General features: G+C 47.7%; 1 protein-coding gene across 1 annotated transcript; it reads left to right on the forward strand.

Moving 5' to 3' along the window:
• Nucleotides 1–2896: 2896 nt before the first annotated feature.
• LOC109776776 (ethylene-responsive transcription factor ERF008) lies at nt 2897–4291 on the forward strand. The gene has a single exon (XM_020335439.4). The coding sequence runs from the start codon at nt 3146–3148 to the stop codon at nt 3863–3865; it is 720 nt and encodes a 239-aa protein (XP_020191028.1). The 5' UTR covers nt 2897–3145; the 3' UTR covers nt 3866–4291.
• The last annotated feature ends 12707 nt before the right edge of the window (nt 4292–16998 follow it).

Raw genomic sequence — 16998 nt, forward strand, 5'->3', positions numbered from 1 at the left:
GCACAATTATGCGCGTTCGGGGGCGGCTGGCGAGTTCACCTAAAAGGAAGCAATTATCAGGACCGGCAGGCACATCACCCCACCGCAAAGTATTGGCCGCCGACTACATGCCGTCGGATTCAAGTTTTCGTCCCGAGAATATCCAATCATTCCTGATTTATTAGGACTCATAACCGCTTCAGAGAAAAGAAGAAAAGATGCCCCATCAAGTTAGATGTTTTGCACGATATTACCACTGCACGGCATTCCACTTGTACGTCATTTTTGTCTTGGCACTTACTCTTTTGTAGGATATGTGTGCTTCTAATTAATCTCTTGTTACGCTAGAAATCGTGTACATGGAGACCGCACTTTGCCTAATAGTAGGACAAATACAAATCCTGTTTGGGTGAAAACCATGTACGCATGTCAAAGGCTCAATGCTTTTCCGATCAAACACATGTGCCTAATGATCAATGATATAACACAGGGACTTTTCAATTTACTGTTGTACTTTGTAACATAATGTTCTTAATTGTGCCACACATTTCTGGAGTCATGACAGTGGAAATGAAAAGTGGCGGAGCTACGACTAGGTCGGAGGACACCACCCCGTCCCCCGCCTTGAACGATTTTGTATAGCAATTTTGTCAACGAGGGTTTAGATTGGAATTTTATGAGTTTGCCTACCATGATGGAAATTGGCTTTTGTTGTTACGACTCATGTTAACTTGCCTCGTGACTTCTTGTGGTAGGATAGTTCTGAATGAAGAGTAGGTAACAAGTATTTGAGGAGAAAGAAAAAGCCTGGCTCTCCACCAAATTCCTCAAGATCTAGTTGGAGAGTACCCAACTTGCTATGGACGTCCATGTCGATTGGAGTGGAGCTACCACCCCATAACTTGCTAATGTGTGCATGAGTAGTTTCACCTACCTCCGACACCTTGAGCATGGCATAGAAAGAAGTGGCACATACCCTAGCACAACTCATCTTCACCACCCCGAGGTGAATCTAGGGATGACACTCGACGCTCCCCGAAGGAGTCTCCACATCAGCCAAAGGACAAAAAGAGTGGGTTAAGCAAACCGTGGAATTGTTAGAGCAATACACTACCCATATACTTTTTTTTCGATTTTCTTGTATCTTCTAACTCAAAAGAAATGTGAGTGTGTGCTTTGCATACTAGTAGCATGCTTGTAATCATACCCCAAGGGCAAGTGAAGGGAAAACACATGGCATGGTGTGCGAAGTTTTCTTCCATCAAAATGTGATAACCCCTTCGCACATTATTATGAACCTTATTCTTAAATCCCAACTAGTACAAGATTGAGCATCGTCAGTGGCATCCAACCAAAGTAGGAGGTGATAATTTTCAACCGGGGAAATGGAGAAACTTAGATAAATGTCCCCCAATTTTAGAATATAATGACAAGACTCCTAGCCTCCTAGGCACCATCGACCTTGTCATCAGTATCGGTGTGTCTATTACCGCCCCAGCTCCACACCACGACACCATAAGCTTCACGACTATAATCTCGAAACAACCAATGTCGACTTCCAAATCTTCTATTCCCAATAAGGGGATAGCCAAATCGATTAAACTAGGGTCTTAGCAGGATTAACAGTGCAATGACTACGAAATAATCATGATTCTTTCGTGGAAACCAATTTAAATCATGGACCATTGGACCTAGTTATTATGGGTGGATAGGATTGATCGTGTCAAAATTAAGTGATGCTTTCGATGTTGGTAAACATACACATATAAATAATGAATCCGTTACTTGTTCACCAAAAATGTGAGTGAAACTGTTGATACACTCACGGCAAAAGAGCTACTCCCTCCGTCCCATAATATAAAAGCATTTTTGACATTCCCATAATATAAGAGCATTTTTGACACTAATGTCAAAAACGCTTTTATATTATGGGACGGAGGGAGTAGCTGTTTTTTCAATTAAAGAATTATACATCTTTGTGGTCATTGGTCTTATTAGGAATTCTAGTTTGTTTCCTAAAAGTTTCGGCCACATAATTTTACTTGTCGAGGATATTATCACCACTGCTTGCCATTCCATTTGCATGTTGTTATCGTCCTAAGTGACTTGCATGTCACATGAATAAAATGCCATATCATGTGCATGGCATGGTGCAAAAAAACGTAAGGACCACCTTTTTCCTTTCTGCGGGGGTAAGGATAATCTTTGTCATTGCCTAGTCAGGTCTGTTTTGTAATAAGACATGCATATTTCTTCTAGAATTTGCCCTTATTGTATACTCAAGCGGTTACTTGTTGACCCCAAAAAATGTGAACGGAACTTGGACAGGAAGAAACCAGAGCGGCAACGGAGGTCAACAAAATTACAGCGTGGCGACAAGTGCGCACGGCACGAGGGTTGGTGAGCAACAGAGAAGGATGGATTATGATGCTGCGATCATCCTATCATATAACTTACCACGAGAAAGAACCGTTCATGTTTTTCTTGGAGTGGACCAGCGACAACAACGATGGTGTTTCCACAGCCAGAGCAAGCAATTGTCCACCAAATACAAATTCCAATCCTGAGGTAACTAATCGGCCATGTCAGCTTCAGAATTAAGTAGCCATGAGTTGACGCTAGCTGTGCCGAATGTAGTACAGGTACAAATACAGCCGAACCGATTGATGTTGCCTGCGAGAATTGTACGTATACGGATGGACTACTGGTCCAATACGTGTATGTATGTAGGGATATGCATGGACCTCTGGGGTGTCGTCCGGACGCAGGTTAGACGGTGGACCTAGCGATTAGGGGTGGCGCTGGGTCGGATCGGGTCGGGCCAGGCTCCCTTCCAAACAGCACAGTAGAGTACACTGCTGCTGCCGCCGCCGTCGATGTCCTCTTCTCTCTTCCCCCCTCCCGCCCGGTTTATGATTATCCCAACCAAACTCTAACCATACCCCCACCCACAAAATCCCAATACAAATACCACCGCCCAGCAAATAGATAGATAGCCCGGACCGGAGGGAGGGAAGAGAGAGAGTCCAGCTCCGCTGCCGCACACCAAAAGCTACTCCTCCTTTGGGCACGCGGCCGGCAGGGAGGGGAGAGGGGAGTCGAGGCAGCGGCCGGCGGCTAGCCAGCATAGGAGCATAGGTAGTTGGTAGGCAGCTCAGCTTCGCTCATGCAGCAGGGCGAGTACCGCTCGTCGTCTTCCAGCGAGGGCTCCGCGGGGTCGGCGTCGGCTGCGGCGGCGGCGATGGCGCCTCTGGCGGCTGCGGTCGCGGCGGTGGCGGCCAAGGAGGAGCACAACGTGACGGTGGCCGTGGCGCCGCCCATGCCCATGGCGATGGCGATGCCGCTGCAGCAGCAGCAGCCGCGGAAGCAGTACCGCGGCGTGCGCATGCGCAAGTGGGGCAAGTGGGTGGCGGAGATCCGCGAGCCGCACAAGCGGACGCGCATCTGGCTGGGGTCCTACGCCACCCCCGTCGCCGCCGCGCGCGCCTACGACACGGCCGTCTTCTACCTGCGCGGCAGGTCGGCGCGCCTCAACTTCCCCGACGAGATCTCCGCGCTGGCGCTGTCGTCGCCCGAGGCCGCCGCCGAGGCCGGAGGGGAGGAGCCGGGCGACGGCGGCGGCGCGCTGTCGGCCGCGTCGATCCGGAAGAAGGCCATCGAGGTCGGGTCCCGCGTGGACGCGCTCCAGACCGGCATGACCACCATGGTCGCCGCGCCCGCGCACCACCGGGAGCGGCAGCGGCTCCACCAACACCACCACCACGCGGAGCCGCACGCTGAGGAGCTGCACCGCCACGTGAAGCAGCAGCGGACGGCGTGGAACGGGCGCGCCAAGAACCCGGATCTCAACCAGGCGCCGAGCCCGGACACCTCCGACGCCGAGTGAAGCAGCCAAGCAGCGAGAAGAAGCAGCGGCTGCTTCCAGTCATCCACAACCCGTCGACCATGCAGCTAGTCTCCGGAGAGCGGCCAGCCGGCGTATGATCAATCAGATTCAGCACAACCAACTCAATCGTGTCCACCTGTCCCCCTAGCGAGCTCCGCCGCGTCGGTGAGGGCGGCGAGGTGCCGGTGGTCGGTGGGTCGGTGGCCGGATTTTTCAATACGTCGTTCTGGATAAGAACAAGGGAGGGAGGGGAAGCGGGGGACGCCACAAGTGGCGGTCTTTCCAAATGTCAAAAAAGACAGCTGTAACAGTTGATAAAACAATCGCCACCATCTTCTTTTTCTTCTCTCTCTCTCTCTGTTATCGAGTAGATAAGCAGCGATTAGCAGTACAATGTTCTGTTAATTAATCCTCCCAGTTGGCCGACTCGATCGCCCCCTCCGTTGTTGTTAATTGCTGAGTGCATCGCCTCTGGATTTTGATCCCGTATACAATTTGATCCAGTGGTTCGTACGTATCCAGTCGCTCGGCTCGGCTTAATCCGGGTGTCTGCTGGTGGGAGCAGCAACAAAGCAAGCATATCCGCGTTAGGTTAGGCATCGGCAGCCGGCCAGCCAGCATGCACTAATCAGCTGGGGTGAGACTTTTCTCCGTCCATGTCTCTGCCTCTGCATGCGTGTGTCTGAATCCGAACGTGCCGGTGCAATTATGGATGGAGCGGCGGGCCGTGCTCGATTGGTACTGCTACTCGTGGCTAATCTAATCGCCAACGCCAAGGAACGGAGTGGATCTAGCTACATGAGCACAGAGGTGGCAGCAACTGGGCAGATGGGTCGTAGGTAGATTACTGGTATGATGGTGTGTGGGTGATTGATTTTGGTTGGGTTGGGTGGGTATTAGGCCAAGGCCAGGCCACCACATCGGACGGAAAGCAAAGCAACGCCCACAGCTCCGGCCCGACGATGATTGCCTTCTCCCTCTCTGCAGTGCATGCGTGGATCGCCCGAGTACTCCTGTCGACCTGCCGCCAACCCGACTAATCAGCGGCTCGCCACTAGACCTCGCGCGCGCGCGCACGAGGCATCCAAATGCAAAGGGGAATCAATCAAACTGGATTAGACTGTCGTGGCAACGATCTTGCATCGCACCTGTCTGCACTCGGCCACTGAACTACTCCTAGTACTCCACGGCTACGGGGAAGGGAATCTAGCGGTGGATTGACACGAGAAACGGGACTTGGTGCCGTGCAGCGGAGCCCATCGTCAGACGGTGGTTAAACGTCATCGATCGGCACGGGTGGCCGGCGGGTGAAACTTGAGGTGTGTCGACATGGGGCGACGACGCAGCAGGTGTCGGCGCGCACACGTGCTGCTACTGACGCGGATACGGACGGGAGATGCAGGGCGGGAGGGAAAGGGGGGACGACGACAGCAGTGCGGTTCCGGTACGGTGTGCGGCCCACGGGTCCATGCATGCATGCATGCGCGCCTCCCCGCCCCAATTTGCTCGGAGGAGAGGACGGACAGCGGGTCATGCATGCGGTCAGTGCGTGCTCGGTCCTGTGATCCTGTCGCGCGGTGGGTCTCTCTCTTTTGCTTGGATCTGTAGGCAGCAAGCATGCGTGAGCCATCATCGTTAATCCTGGGCTATTTCTCGGCGGTCGATCGCGTGGCGGTTCTGCGGTTTAGTTTTGGATTTTATGTATCTACAGGTGGTGCAGCGGTCGAACAAGGTACTTATGTGTGCTTTTTACGGCTATTGCACGAATAAAGTGAAAGGAGCCGACTTTCACAGCACTCACGCGTACCATTTCCAGCGTGCCGTGTGCTCTGCTCCCCGTCGTTTCATTTTTCTTTTTGAAAAGAGAGCGGCCTCTCCGATTTTCATATATCAGAAACCATAGGAAAAATATCAGGTGCTACGGGATCTGAAATCCAAGAGCTTCTCGGTCATTGGATCTGAAATCCAATGGTCATCTACAGATGCGCTGGACCCGATTTGCAATACCAAATTTCTGGGGGTGTTCTTTGAATAAAAGCCTGAGCTCACTCCTCGGCCTTCGGATCTCAGATCTAACGGTTGAAAAGCTCCTGGAGCATCTAATCCTAGGTGCTCCCGTAGCACCAGATATCCTCCCAGAAACCATAATGTCTTGGAACAAGCATAAAATAGATTAGACCAGCGGTAGATCACGACGCACGCACTAAACCTGGACACAGAAACACCCTGCTGCAGCTCTATGCGCAAAAGCATAACACAACCCCCCATCCAGGGCTGGCTGCCTCGCTGAAACTGACTTTTTCTCTAAATTATAGAACCATACTGGGATACTATTACTAGTAGCATAACAGGCAAACAAAGGGATAAAAGGTCAGTTTTCTTCAGAAGCCTTCACGACGACACCACGCCGAGCAGAGGAACTTCTTGCCCGATCCTATGCCTGTTCCTCCACCCCAGTATAGCTTTGAAGACTTCCGCAGCAATCATCTCACCTCTTCTTACGCCCTCCCTCATTAGCCTTCGTTTTTCTGGATTTATCTGCAAAACAAGCCAGTCATGGAGCATTTTCATAATTAGATTCACAGGAACACAGGGGTCAGACACCTTGTTGTTATCAAAAAACACATTATTTCTTAATTTCCAAATAGTCCAACAAACTGCAGATACCTCTATAGGCATCATATCTCTTCTTGCTTATTAAAGGAAGTTAACCATACATTGAACAAATCTGGTAAATTGTCAGGGATTTGAATAAAAAAAACACACTGTATCACATTCCAGAGTAATCTAGCAATAGAGCATCTCATAAAAAGATGGTCCACACTCTCTGTTTGCATACAGAAAGGGCATTGACCATCCCCTTTCCATCCTCTCCTAAGCAAATTATCTCTAGTAAGTATACTGTTTCTAAGGGTGAACCACAAGAAAATTTTCACCCTTGGTGGGGTTTTAATTTTCCACATAAAAGCATGTGGATATTTTATCCCACTTTCCACCATATATCTATAAAAGGATTTTATAGTATAAACCCCACCATTATGCAGAGTCCATTTGATGGTGTCTCTCTGTGGTGATAACACCACATGGGCACAACATTCTTTAATGTGGTTCCATAATTCCAGGGAATCTGCAAAAAGGGCCCCCCTAAACTGCACTGTATCAAGCCCTTTCTTCAGAATTTGCTTAATAGATTTATTTTTATCAAAACAAATATTATATAATTTGGGGTAATTTTCTGTTAGTGATTTGTTGCCCAGCCACACATCCTCCCAGAATCTAATGTTTTCACCATTCCCAACTTTAGAACTACAAAGTGGAAGAATTTTTTCCCTATGTTTGGAAAGATCAGAGCAGAACTGGGATGCACCCTGTCTGGCTTTACAATTAGACAAACTCTCATGCTTGCAATACTTACTAACGCATTTTGCCATATGCCTTCAGAACTATAAAGCTCCCACCACCATTTGCAGAGAAGTGCAATATTCATAATTTTTAGATTTTGCAAACCTAATCCTCCCATGTCTTTGGGCCTGCATACCTCACTCCATTTAACTAAGTGATATTTTTTCTTCTTATTTTCAGCTTCTTGCCACACCAGTCTAGCCCTAAAGAAATCCGTCCTCTTGTTGACCCCCACAGGCAATCCATAAAAGTACATCATATAGTAAGGGATCCCAGATAGGGAAGATTGAGCCAAAGTTATCCTCCCAGCACTAGCTAATAGTCTTCCCTGCCAAATTCCACATTTTTTTCCATTCTGTCTTCTGTAGGTTTCCATTTTTTGTTCCTAATTCTTTTCTTATCAATGGGTAGTCCTAAATATTTCATAGGTAGTGAGCCAATGGGGCAGGTAAAGATTTGAGAGAAATTCTCTGCTCCATTAATTGCATCCCCAAACAAGAAGAGTTCACTTTTATGAAAGTTTGTTTTTAATCCAGACATTTGCCCAAAAAGGCACAGAATATTTTTCAAATTGTGAGCACTCTCCAAGTCATCTTGAAGCAAGAAAATGGTATCATCTGCATATTGTAACATATTAATCCCCCCGGGGCGTTTTCTTTTAAAACACCTTTAACCAAACCATTTTTTCCTAGCATTATCTAACATTATAGTTAAAGCATCTGCTGCTATATCAAAAATCAAAGGAGACATAGAATCCCCTTGTCTCAGTCCTTTATGAGTTGGGAAATATGCACCCATGTTGTCATTAACCTTAATGCACACCTTTCCCCCTCTAATAGTTTTGCATCACCCAATCTATCCACCTGCCAGAAAAGCCTTTGAGTTGAGGACAAAAGGACATTTTACTTTGTCATATGCTTTCTCCAAGTAAACTTTAAAAAGCATCGCACTCTACTTTTTTTGTGTGAATACTATTAAGTGCCTCATGTAGGATTAAGACACCCTCCATAATATACCTGCCCTGAACAAAAACAGTTTGTATTGGTGAAATTATCTCACCAACCACAGTATTTAGTCTATTCATAAGAACTTTAGTAAAAAAATTAAAAACACATTCAGCAAGCATTAGGCCTAAAATTCTGAACCTGATTGGCTTCTTTAGTTTTGGGAACTAGGGTAATAATCCCATAATTAATTTTGATATCCATATCACCCATGAAGAATGTTGGAAATATGCCCTAGAGGCAATAATAAAATGGTTATTATTATATTTCCTTGTTCATGATAATTGTCTATTGTTCATGCTATAATTGTGTTATCCGGAAATCGTAATACATGTGTGAACACATAGACCATAACATGTCCCTAGTGAGCCTCTAGTTGACTAGCTCGTTGATCAATAGATGGTTACGGTTTCCTGACCATGGACATTGGATGTCATTGATAACGGGATCACATCATTAGGAGAATGATGTGATGGACAAGACCCAATCCTAAGCATAGCACTAGATCGTGTAGTTCGTTTGCTGAAGCTTTTCTAATGTCAAGTATCATTTCCTTAGACCATGAGATCGTGCAACTCCCGGATACCGTAGGAATGCTTTGGGTGTACCAAACGTCAGAACGTAACTGGGTGGCTATAAAGGTGCACTACAGGTATCTCCGAAAGTGTCTGTTGGGTTGGCTCGGATTGAGACTGGGATTTGTCACTCCGTATGATGGAGAGGTATCTCTGGGCCCACTCGGTATTGCATCATCATAATGAGCTCAATGTGACTAAGTAGTTAGTCACGAGATCATGCATTACGGAACGAGTAAAGTGACTTGCCGGTAACGAGATTGAACGAGGTATTGGGATACCGACGATCGAATCTCGGGCAAGTAACGTACCGATTGACAAAGGGAATTGTATACGGGATTGCTTGAATCCTCGACATCGTGGTTCATCCGATGAGATCATCGTGGAACATGTGGGAGCCAACATGGGTATCCAGATCCCGCTGTTGGTTATTGGCTAGAGAGGTGTCTCGCTCATGTCTGCATGATTCCCGAACCTGTAGGGTCTACACACTTAAGGTTCGATGACGCTAGGGTTATAAGGAAGGTTTGTATGTGATTACCGAATGTTGTTCGGAGTCACGGATGAGATCCCGGACGTCACGAGGAGTTCCGGAATGGTCCGGAGGTAAAGATTTATATATGGGAAGTCACCATACGGTCACCGGAAATATTCGGGGGTATACCGGTATTGTACCGGGACCACCGGAGGGGTTCTGGGGGTCCACCGGGAGGGTCCACCTGCCCCGGAGGGCCTTATGGGCTGTAGGTGGAAGGGAACCAGCCCTTAGTGGGCTGGGCGCCAACCCCCCTAGGGCCCATGCGCCTAGGGTTTGGGCGAAACCCTAAAGGGGGGCGCCCCCCTTGCTTGGGGGGCAAGCCACCTCCCCCTTGGCCGCCGCCCCCCCTCTAGATCCCATCTAGAGGGGCCGGCCCCCTTCCCCCTTCTCCCTATAAATAGAGGGGTGAGGGGAGGGCTGCAGAACCACATCCAAGATGCAGCCCCTCCCCTCCCCAACACCTCTCCTCCTCCGCGTGTGCTTGGCGAAGCCCTGTCGGAGAACTGTCACTCCACCACCACCACGCCGTCGTGCTGCGGTTGGAGCCTTCTTCCTCAACCTCTCCCTCCTCCTTGCTGGATCAAGGTGTGGGAGACGTCACCGCTCCGTACGTGTGTTGAACGCGGAGGTGCCGTCCGTTCAGCGCTTGGATCATCGGTGATTTGGATCATGACGAGTACGACTCCATCAACCCCGTTCTCTTGAACGCTTCCGCTCGCGATCTACAAGGGTATGTAGATGCACTCCTCCCCTCTCGTTGCTAGTAAACTCCATAGATTGATCTTGGTGATGCGTAGAAAATTTTAGTTTATGCTACGATCCCCAACAGTGGTATCAGAGCCAGGTTTATGCGTAGTTTCTATGCACGAGTAGAACACAAGTTGTTGTGGGCGTTGATTTTGTCAATTTACTTGCCGTTACTAGTCTTATCTTGATTCGGCGACATCGTGGGATGAAGCGGCCCAGACTGACCTTACACGTACGCTTACGTGAGACAGGTTCCACTGACTGACATGCACTAGTTGCATAAGGTGGCTAGCGGGTGTCTGTCTCTCCCACTTTAGTCGGATCGGATTCGATGAAAAGGGTCCTTATGAAGGGTAAATAGAAATTGGCATATCACGTTGTGGTTTTGGCGTAGGTAAGAATCGTTCTTGCTAGAAACCTATAGCAGCCACGTAAAAGTTTGCAACAACAATTAGAGGACGTTTAACTTGTTTTTGCAGCAAGTGTCATGTGATGTGATATGGCCAGAAGGATGTGATGTATGAGATTGATCATGTTCTTGTAACAGGAATCACGACTTGCATGTCGATGAGTATGACAACCGGCAGGAGCCTAGGAGTTGTCTTAATTTATTTATGACCTGCGTGTCAACTGAAACGTCATGTAATTACTTTACTTTATTGCTAACCGTTAGCCATAGTAGTAGAAGTAATAATTGGCGAGACAACTTCATGAAGACACGATGATGGAGATCATGGTGTCATGCCGGTGACGGTGATGAACATGGCGCCCCGAAGATGGAGATCAAAAGGAGCAAAATGATATTGGCCATATCATGTCACTATTTGATTGCATGTGATGTTTATCATGTTTTACATCTTATTTGCTTAGAACGAGGGTAGCATAAATAAGATGATCCCTCGCTAAAATTTCAAGAAAGTGTTCCCCCTAACTGTGCACCGTTGCGAAGGTTCGTTGTTCCGAAGCACCATGTGATGATCGGGTGTGATAGGTTCTAACGTTCGCATACAACGGGTGTTGACGAGACAAGCGGTTGTGTAACCCAGACATTTTGAGTATGTGCTCACTGACAGAACTATTTTCCTCCATTTTACAACTGAAGAACTTGTCGGAGAATTCATATCTCTCGACCCGGGCATGAGCTTGGAAAACCAGTTTCAGCTCTTCGAACATCTCATATGCTCCGTGTTTCTCAAAACGCTTTTGGAGCCCCGGTTCTAAGCTGTAAAGCATGCCGCACTGAACGAGGGAGTAATCATCAGCACGTGATTGCCAAGCGTTCATAACGTCTTGGTTCTCTGGGATGGGTGCTTCACCTAGCGGTGCTTCTAGGACATAATCATTCTTGGCAGCTATGAGGATGATCCTCAGGTTCCGGACCCAGTCCGTATAGTTGCTGCCATCATCTTTCAGCTTGGTTTTCTCTAGGAATGCGTTGAAGTTGAGGGCAACGTGGGCCATTTGATCTACAAGACATATTGTAAAGATTTTAGACTAAGTTCATGATAATTAAGTTCATCTAATCAAATTATTCAATGAACTCCCACTCAGATAGACATCCCTCTAGTCATCTAAGTGAAACATGATCCGAGTCAACTAGGCCGTGTCCGATCATCACGTGAGACGGACTAGTCAAGATCGGTAAACATCTCCATGTTGATCGTATCTTCTATACGACTCATGCTCGACCTTTCGGTCTTCCGTGTTCCGAGGACATGTCTGTACATGCTAGGCGTCAAGTCAACCTAAGTGTATTGCGTGTGTTCCGAGGCCATGTCTGTACATGCTAGGCACGTCAACACCCGTTGTATGCGAGCGTTAGAATCTATCACACCCGATCATCACGTGGTGCTTCGAAACAACGAACCTTCGCAACGGTGCACAGTTAGGGGGAACACTTTCTTGAAATTATTATAAGGGATTATCTTACTTACTACCGTCGTACTAAGCAAATAAGATGTAAAACATGATAAACATCACATGCAATCAAATAATGACATGATATGGCCAATATCATTTTGCTCCATTGATCTCCATCTTCGGGGCGCCATGATCATCTTCGTCACCGGCATGACACCATGATCTCCATCATCGTGTCTTCATGAAGTTGTCACGCCAACGATTACTTCTACTTCTATGGCTAACGTGTTTAGCAATAAACTAAAGTAATTTACATGGCGTTATTCAATGACACGCAGGTCATACAAAAAATAAAGACAACTCCTATGGCTCCTGCCGGTTGTCATACTCATCGACATGCAAGTCGTGATTCCTATTACAAGAACATGATCAATCTCATACATCACATATATCTCATTCATCACATCCTTTTGGCCATATCACATCACAAGGCATATGCTGCAAAAACAAGTTAGACGTCCTCTAATTGTTGTTGCAAGTTTTGACGTGGCTTCTATAGGTTTCTAGGAAGAACGTTTCTTACCTACGTAAAACCACAACGTGATATGCCAATTTCTATTTACCCTTCATAAGGACCCTTTTCATCGAATCCGTTCTGACTAAAGTGGGAGAGACAGACACCCGCTAGCCACCTTATGCAACTAGTGCATGTCAGTCGGTGGAACCTGTCTCACGTAAGCGTACGTGTAATGTTGGTCCGGGCCGCTTCATCCCACAATACCGCCGAAACAAGATAAGACTAGTAGTGGCAAGAAAATTGACAACATCTACGCCCACAACTGCTTTGTGTTCTACTCGTGCATAGTAACTACGCATAGGCCTGGCTCATGATGCCACTGTTGGGGATCGTAGCAGAAATCAAAAATTTTCTACGCATCACAAAGATCCATCTATGGAGTTTACTAGCAACGAGAGGGAAGGAGTGCATCTACGTACCCTTGTAGATCGCGAGCGGAAGCGTTCAAGTGAACGGGGTTGATGGAGTCGTACTCGTCGTGATCCAAATCACCGATGACCGAGCGCCGAACGGACGGCACCTCCGCGTTCAACACACGTACGGAGCAGCGACGTCTCCTCCTTCTTGATCCAGCAAGGGGGAAGGAGAGGTTGATGGAGATCCAGCAACACGATGGCGTGGTGGTGGAAGTAGCAGGGATCCTGGCAGGGCTTCGCCAAGCGCAAGCGGGAGGGAGAGGTGTCACGGGAGGGAGAGGGAGGCGCCAGGGGCTAGGGTGCTCCTGCCCTCCCTCCCCCCTTTATATAGGCCCCCTGGGGGGGCGCCGGCCCTGGGATCCCATCTACATGGGGGGATGGCGGCCAAGGGGGGGAAACTTCCCCCCCAAGTCAGGTGGGGCGCCCCCCATCCCCAGGGTTTCCAACCCTAGGCGCAGGGGGAGGCCCATGGGGGGCGCACCAGCCCACCAGGGGCTGGTTCCCCTCCCACTTCAGCCCATGGGGCCCTCCGGGATAGGTGGCCCCGCCCGATGGACCCCCGGGACCCTTCCGGTGGTCCCGGTACAATACCGATAACCCCCAAAACTTTCCCGGTGGCCGAAACTGGACTTCCTATATATAATTCTTCACCTCCGGACCATTCCGAAACTCCTCGTGACGTCCGGGATCTCATCCGGGACTCCGAACAACTTTCGGGTTTCCGCATACTAATATCTCTACAACCCTAGCGTCACCGAACCTTAAGTGTGTAGACCCTACGGGTTCGGGACACACGCAGACATGACCGAGACGGCTCTCCGGTCAATAACCAACAGCGGGATCTGGATACCCATGTTGGCTCCCACATGTTCCTCGATGATCTCATCGGATGAACCACGATGTCGAGGATTCAATCAATCCCGTATACAATTCCCTTTGTCAATCGGTACGTTACTTGCCCGAGATTCGATCGTCGGTATCCCAATACCTTGTTCAATCTCGTTACCGGCAAGTCACTTTACTCGTACCGTAATGCATGATCCCATGACCAGACACTTGGTCACATTGAGCTCATTATGATGATGCATTACTGAGTGGGCCCAGAGATACCTCTCCGTCATACGGAGTGACAAATCCCAGTCTCGATCCGTGCCAACCCAACAGACACTTTCGGAGATACCCGTAGTGCACCTTTATAGTCACCCAGTTACGTTATGACGTTTGGTACACCCAAAGCACTCCTACGGCATCCGGGAGTTGCACGATCTCATGGTCTAAGGAAATGATACTTGACATTGGAAAAGCTCTAGCAAACGAACTACACAATCTTTGTGCTATGCTTAGGATTGGGTCTTGTCCATCACATCATTCTCCTAATGATGTGATCCCGTTATCAATGACATCCAATGTCCATAGTCAGGAAACCATGACTATCTGTTGATCAACGAGCTAGTCAACTAGAGGCTCACTAGGGACATGTTGTGGTCTATGTATTCACACATGTATTACGATTTCCGGATAACACAATTATAGCATGAACAATAGACAATTATCATGAACAAGGAAATATAATAATAACCATTTTATTATTGCCTCTAGGGCATATTTCCAGCATGAACTTCGTAGGTCCACAAGGACACGTTCCACACCAGAGTGGTACGGCAACCCTGTCCTGGAAATCATGTTGTTGGACAACGGTGAACCTTCGAACTATGAAGAAGCAATGGCGGGTCAAGATTCCAACAAATGGCTTGAAGCCATGCAATCCGAGATGGGATCCATGTATGAAAACAAAGTGTGGACTTTGACAGACTTGCCCGAGGATCGACGAGCGATAGAAAATAAATGGATCTTTAAGAAGAAGACGGACGCGGATGGAAATGTTACCATCTATAAAGCTCGACTTGTCGCTAAGGGTTATCGACAAGTTCAAGGAGTTGACTACGATGAGACCTTCTCACCTGTAGCGAAGCTGAAGTCCGTCCGAATCATGTTAGCAATTGCCGCATTCTACGATTATGAAATATGGCAAATGGACGTCAAAACGGCATTCCTTAACGGCTTCCTTAAGGAAGAATTGTATATGATGCAGCCGGAAGGTTTTGTCGATCCTAAGAATGCTGACAAAGTATGCAAGCTCCAGCGCTCAATCTATGAGCTGGTGCAGGCATCTCGGAGTTGGAACATTCGCTTTGATGAGATGATCAAAGCGTTTGGGTTTACACAGACTTATGGAGAAGCATGTGTTTACAAGAAAGTGAGTGGGAGCTCTGTAGCATTTCTCATATTATATGTGGATGACATACTATTGATGGGAAATGATATAGAATTCTTGGAAAGTATAAAGGCCTACTTGAATAAGTGTTTTTCAATGAAGGACCTTGGAGAAGCTGCTTACATATTAGGCATCAAGATCTATAGAGATAGATCGAGACGCCTCATAGGTCTTTCACAAAGCACATACCTTGACAAGATATTGAAGAAGTTCAATATGGATCAGTCCAAGAAGGGGTTCTTGCCTGTATTGCAAGGTGTGAGATTGAGCACGGCTCAATGCCCGACCACGGCAGAAGATAGAGAAAAGATGATTGTCGTCCCCCATGCCTCGGCCATAGGGTCGATTATGTATGCCGTGCTGTGTACCAGACCTGATGTAAACCTTGCCGTAAGTTTGGTAGGAAGGTACCAAAGTAATCCCGGCATGGAACACTGGACAACGGTCAAGAACATCCTGAAGTACCTGAAAAGGACCAAGGATATGTTTCTTGTTTATGGAGGTGACGAAGAGCTCGTCGTAAAGGGTTATGTCGATGCTAGCTTCGACACAGATCTGGATGACTCTAAGTCACAAACCGGATACGTGTATATTTTGAATGGTGGGGCAGTCAGCTGGTGCAGTTGCAAGCAAAGCGTCGTGGCGGGATCTACATGTGAAGCGGAGTACATGGCAGCCTCGGAGGCAGCACATGAAGCAATCTGGATGAAGGAGTTCATTGCCGACCTAGGAGTTATTCCCAATGCATCGGGGCCGATGACTCTCTTCTGTGACAACACTGGAGCTATTGCCCTTGCCAAGGAGCCCATGTTTCACAAGAAGACCAGGCACATCAAGCGTCGCTTCAACTCCATTCGTGAAAATGTTCAAAATGGAGACATAGATATTTGTAAAGTACATACGGATTTGAATGTCGCAGATCCGTTGACTAAACCTCTTCCACGGGCAAAACATGATCAACACCAGAATTCTATGGGTGTACGATCCATCACAATGTAACTAGATTATTGACTCTAGTGCAAGTGGGAGACTGTTGGAAATATGCCCTACAGGCAATAATAAAATGGTTATTATTATATTTCCTTGTTCATGGTAATTGTCTATTGTTCATGCTATAATTGTGTTATCCGGAAATCGTAATACATGTGTGAACACATAGACCATAACATGTCCCTAGTGAGCCTCTAGTTGACTAGCTCGTTGATCAATAGATGGTTACGGTTTCCTGACCATGGACATTGGATGTCGTTGATAACGGGATCACATCATTAGGAGAATGATGTGATGGACAAGACCCAATCCTAAGCATAGCACTAGATCGTGTAGTTCGTTTGTTGAAGCTTTTCTAATGTCAAGTATCATTTCCTTAGACCATGAGATCGTGCAACTCCCGGATACCGTAGGAATGCTTTGGGTGTACCAAACGTCACAACGTAACTGGGTGGCTATAAAGGTGCACTACAGGTATCTTCGAAAGTGTCTGTTGGGTTGGCTCGGATCGAGACTGGGATTTGTCACTCCGTATGACGGAGAGGTATCTCTGGGCCCACTCGGTATTGCATCATCATAATGAGCTCAATGTAACTAAGTAGTTAGTCACGGGATCATGCATTACAGAACGAGTAAAGTGACTTGCCGGTAACGAGATTGAACGAGGTATTGGGATACCGACGATCGAATCTCGGGCAAGTAACGTACCGATTGACAAAGGGAATTGTATACGGGATTGCTTGAATCCT

This window comes from Aegilops tauschii, chromosome 2, assembly GCF_002575655.3.
Source record: "Aegilops tauschii subsp. strangulata cultivar AL8/78 chromosome 2, Aet v6.0, whole genome shotgun sequence".
NCBI classification, from domain to species: Eukaryota; Viridiplantae; Streptophyta; class Magnoliopsida; order Poales; family Poaceae; genus Aegilops; species Aegilops tauschii.

Excerpts from the sequence above, each read along its gene's own strand:
- LOC109776776 (XM_020335439.4), top strand. The coding sequence starts at position 3,146 with ATGCAGCAGGGCGAGTACCGCTCGTCGTCTTCCAGCGAGGGCTCCGCG.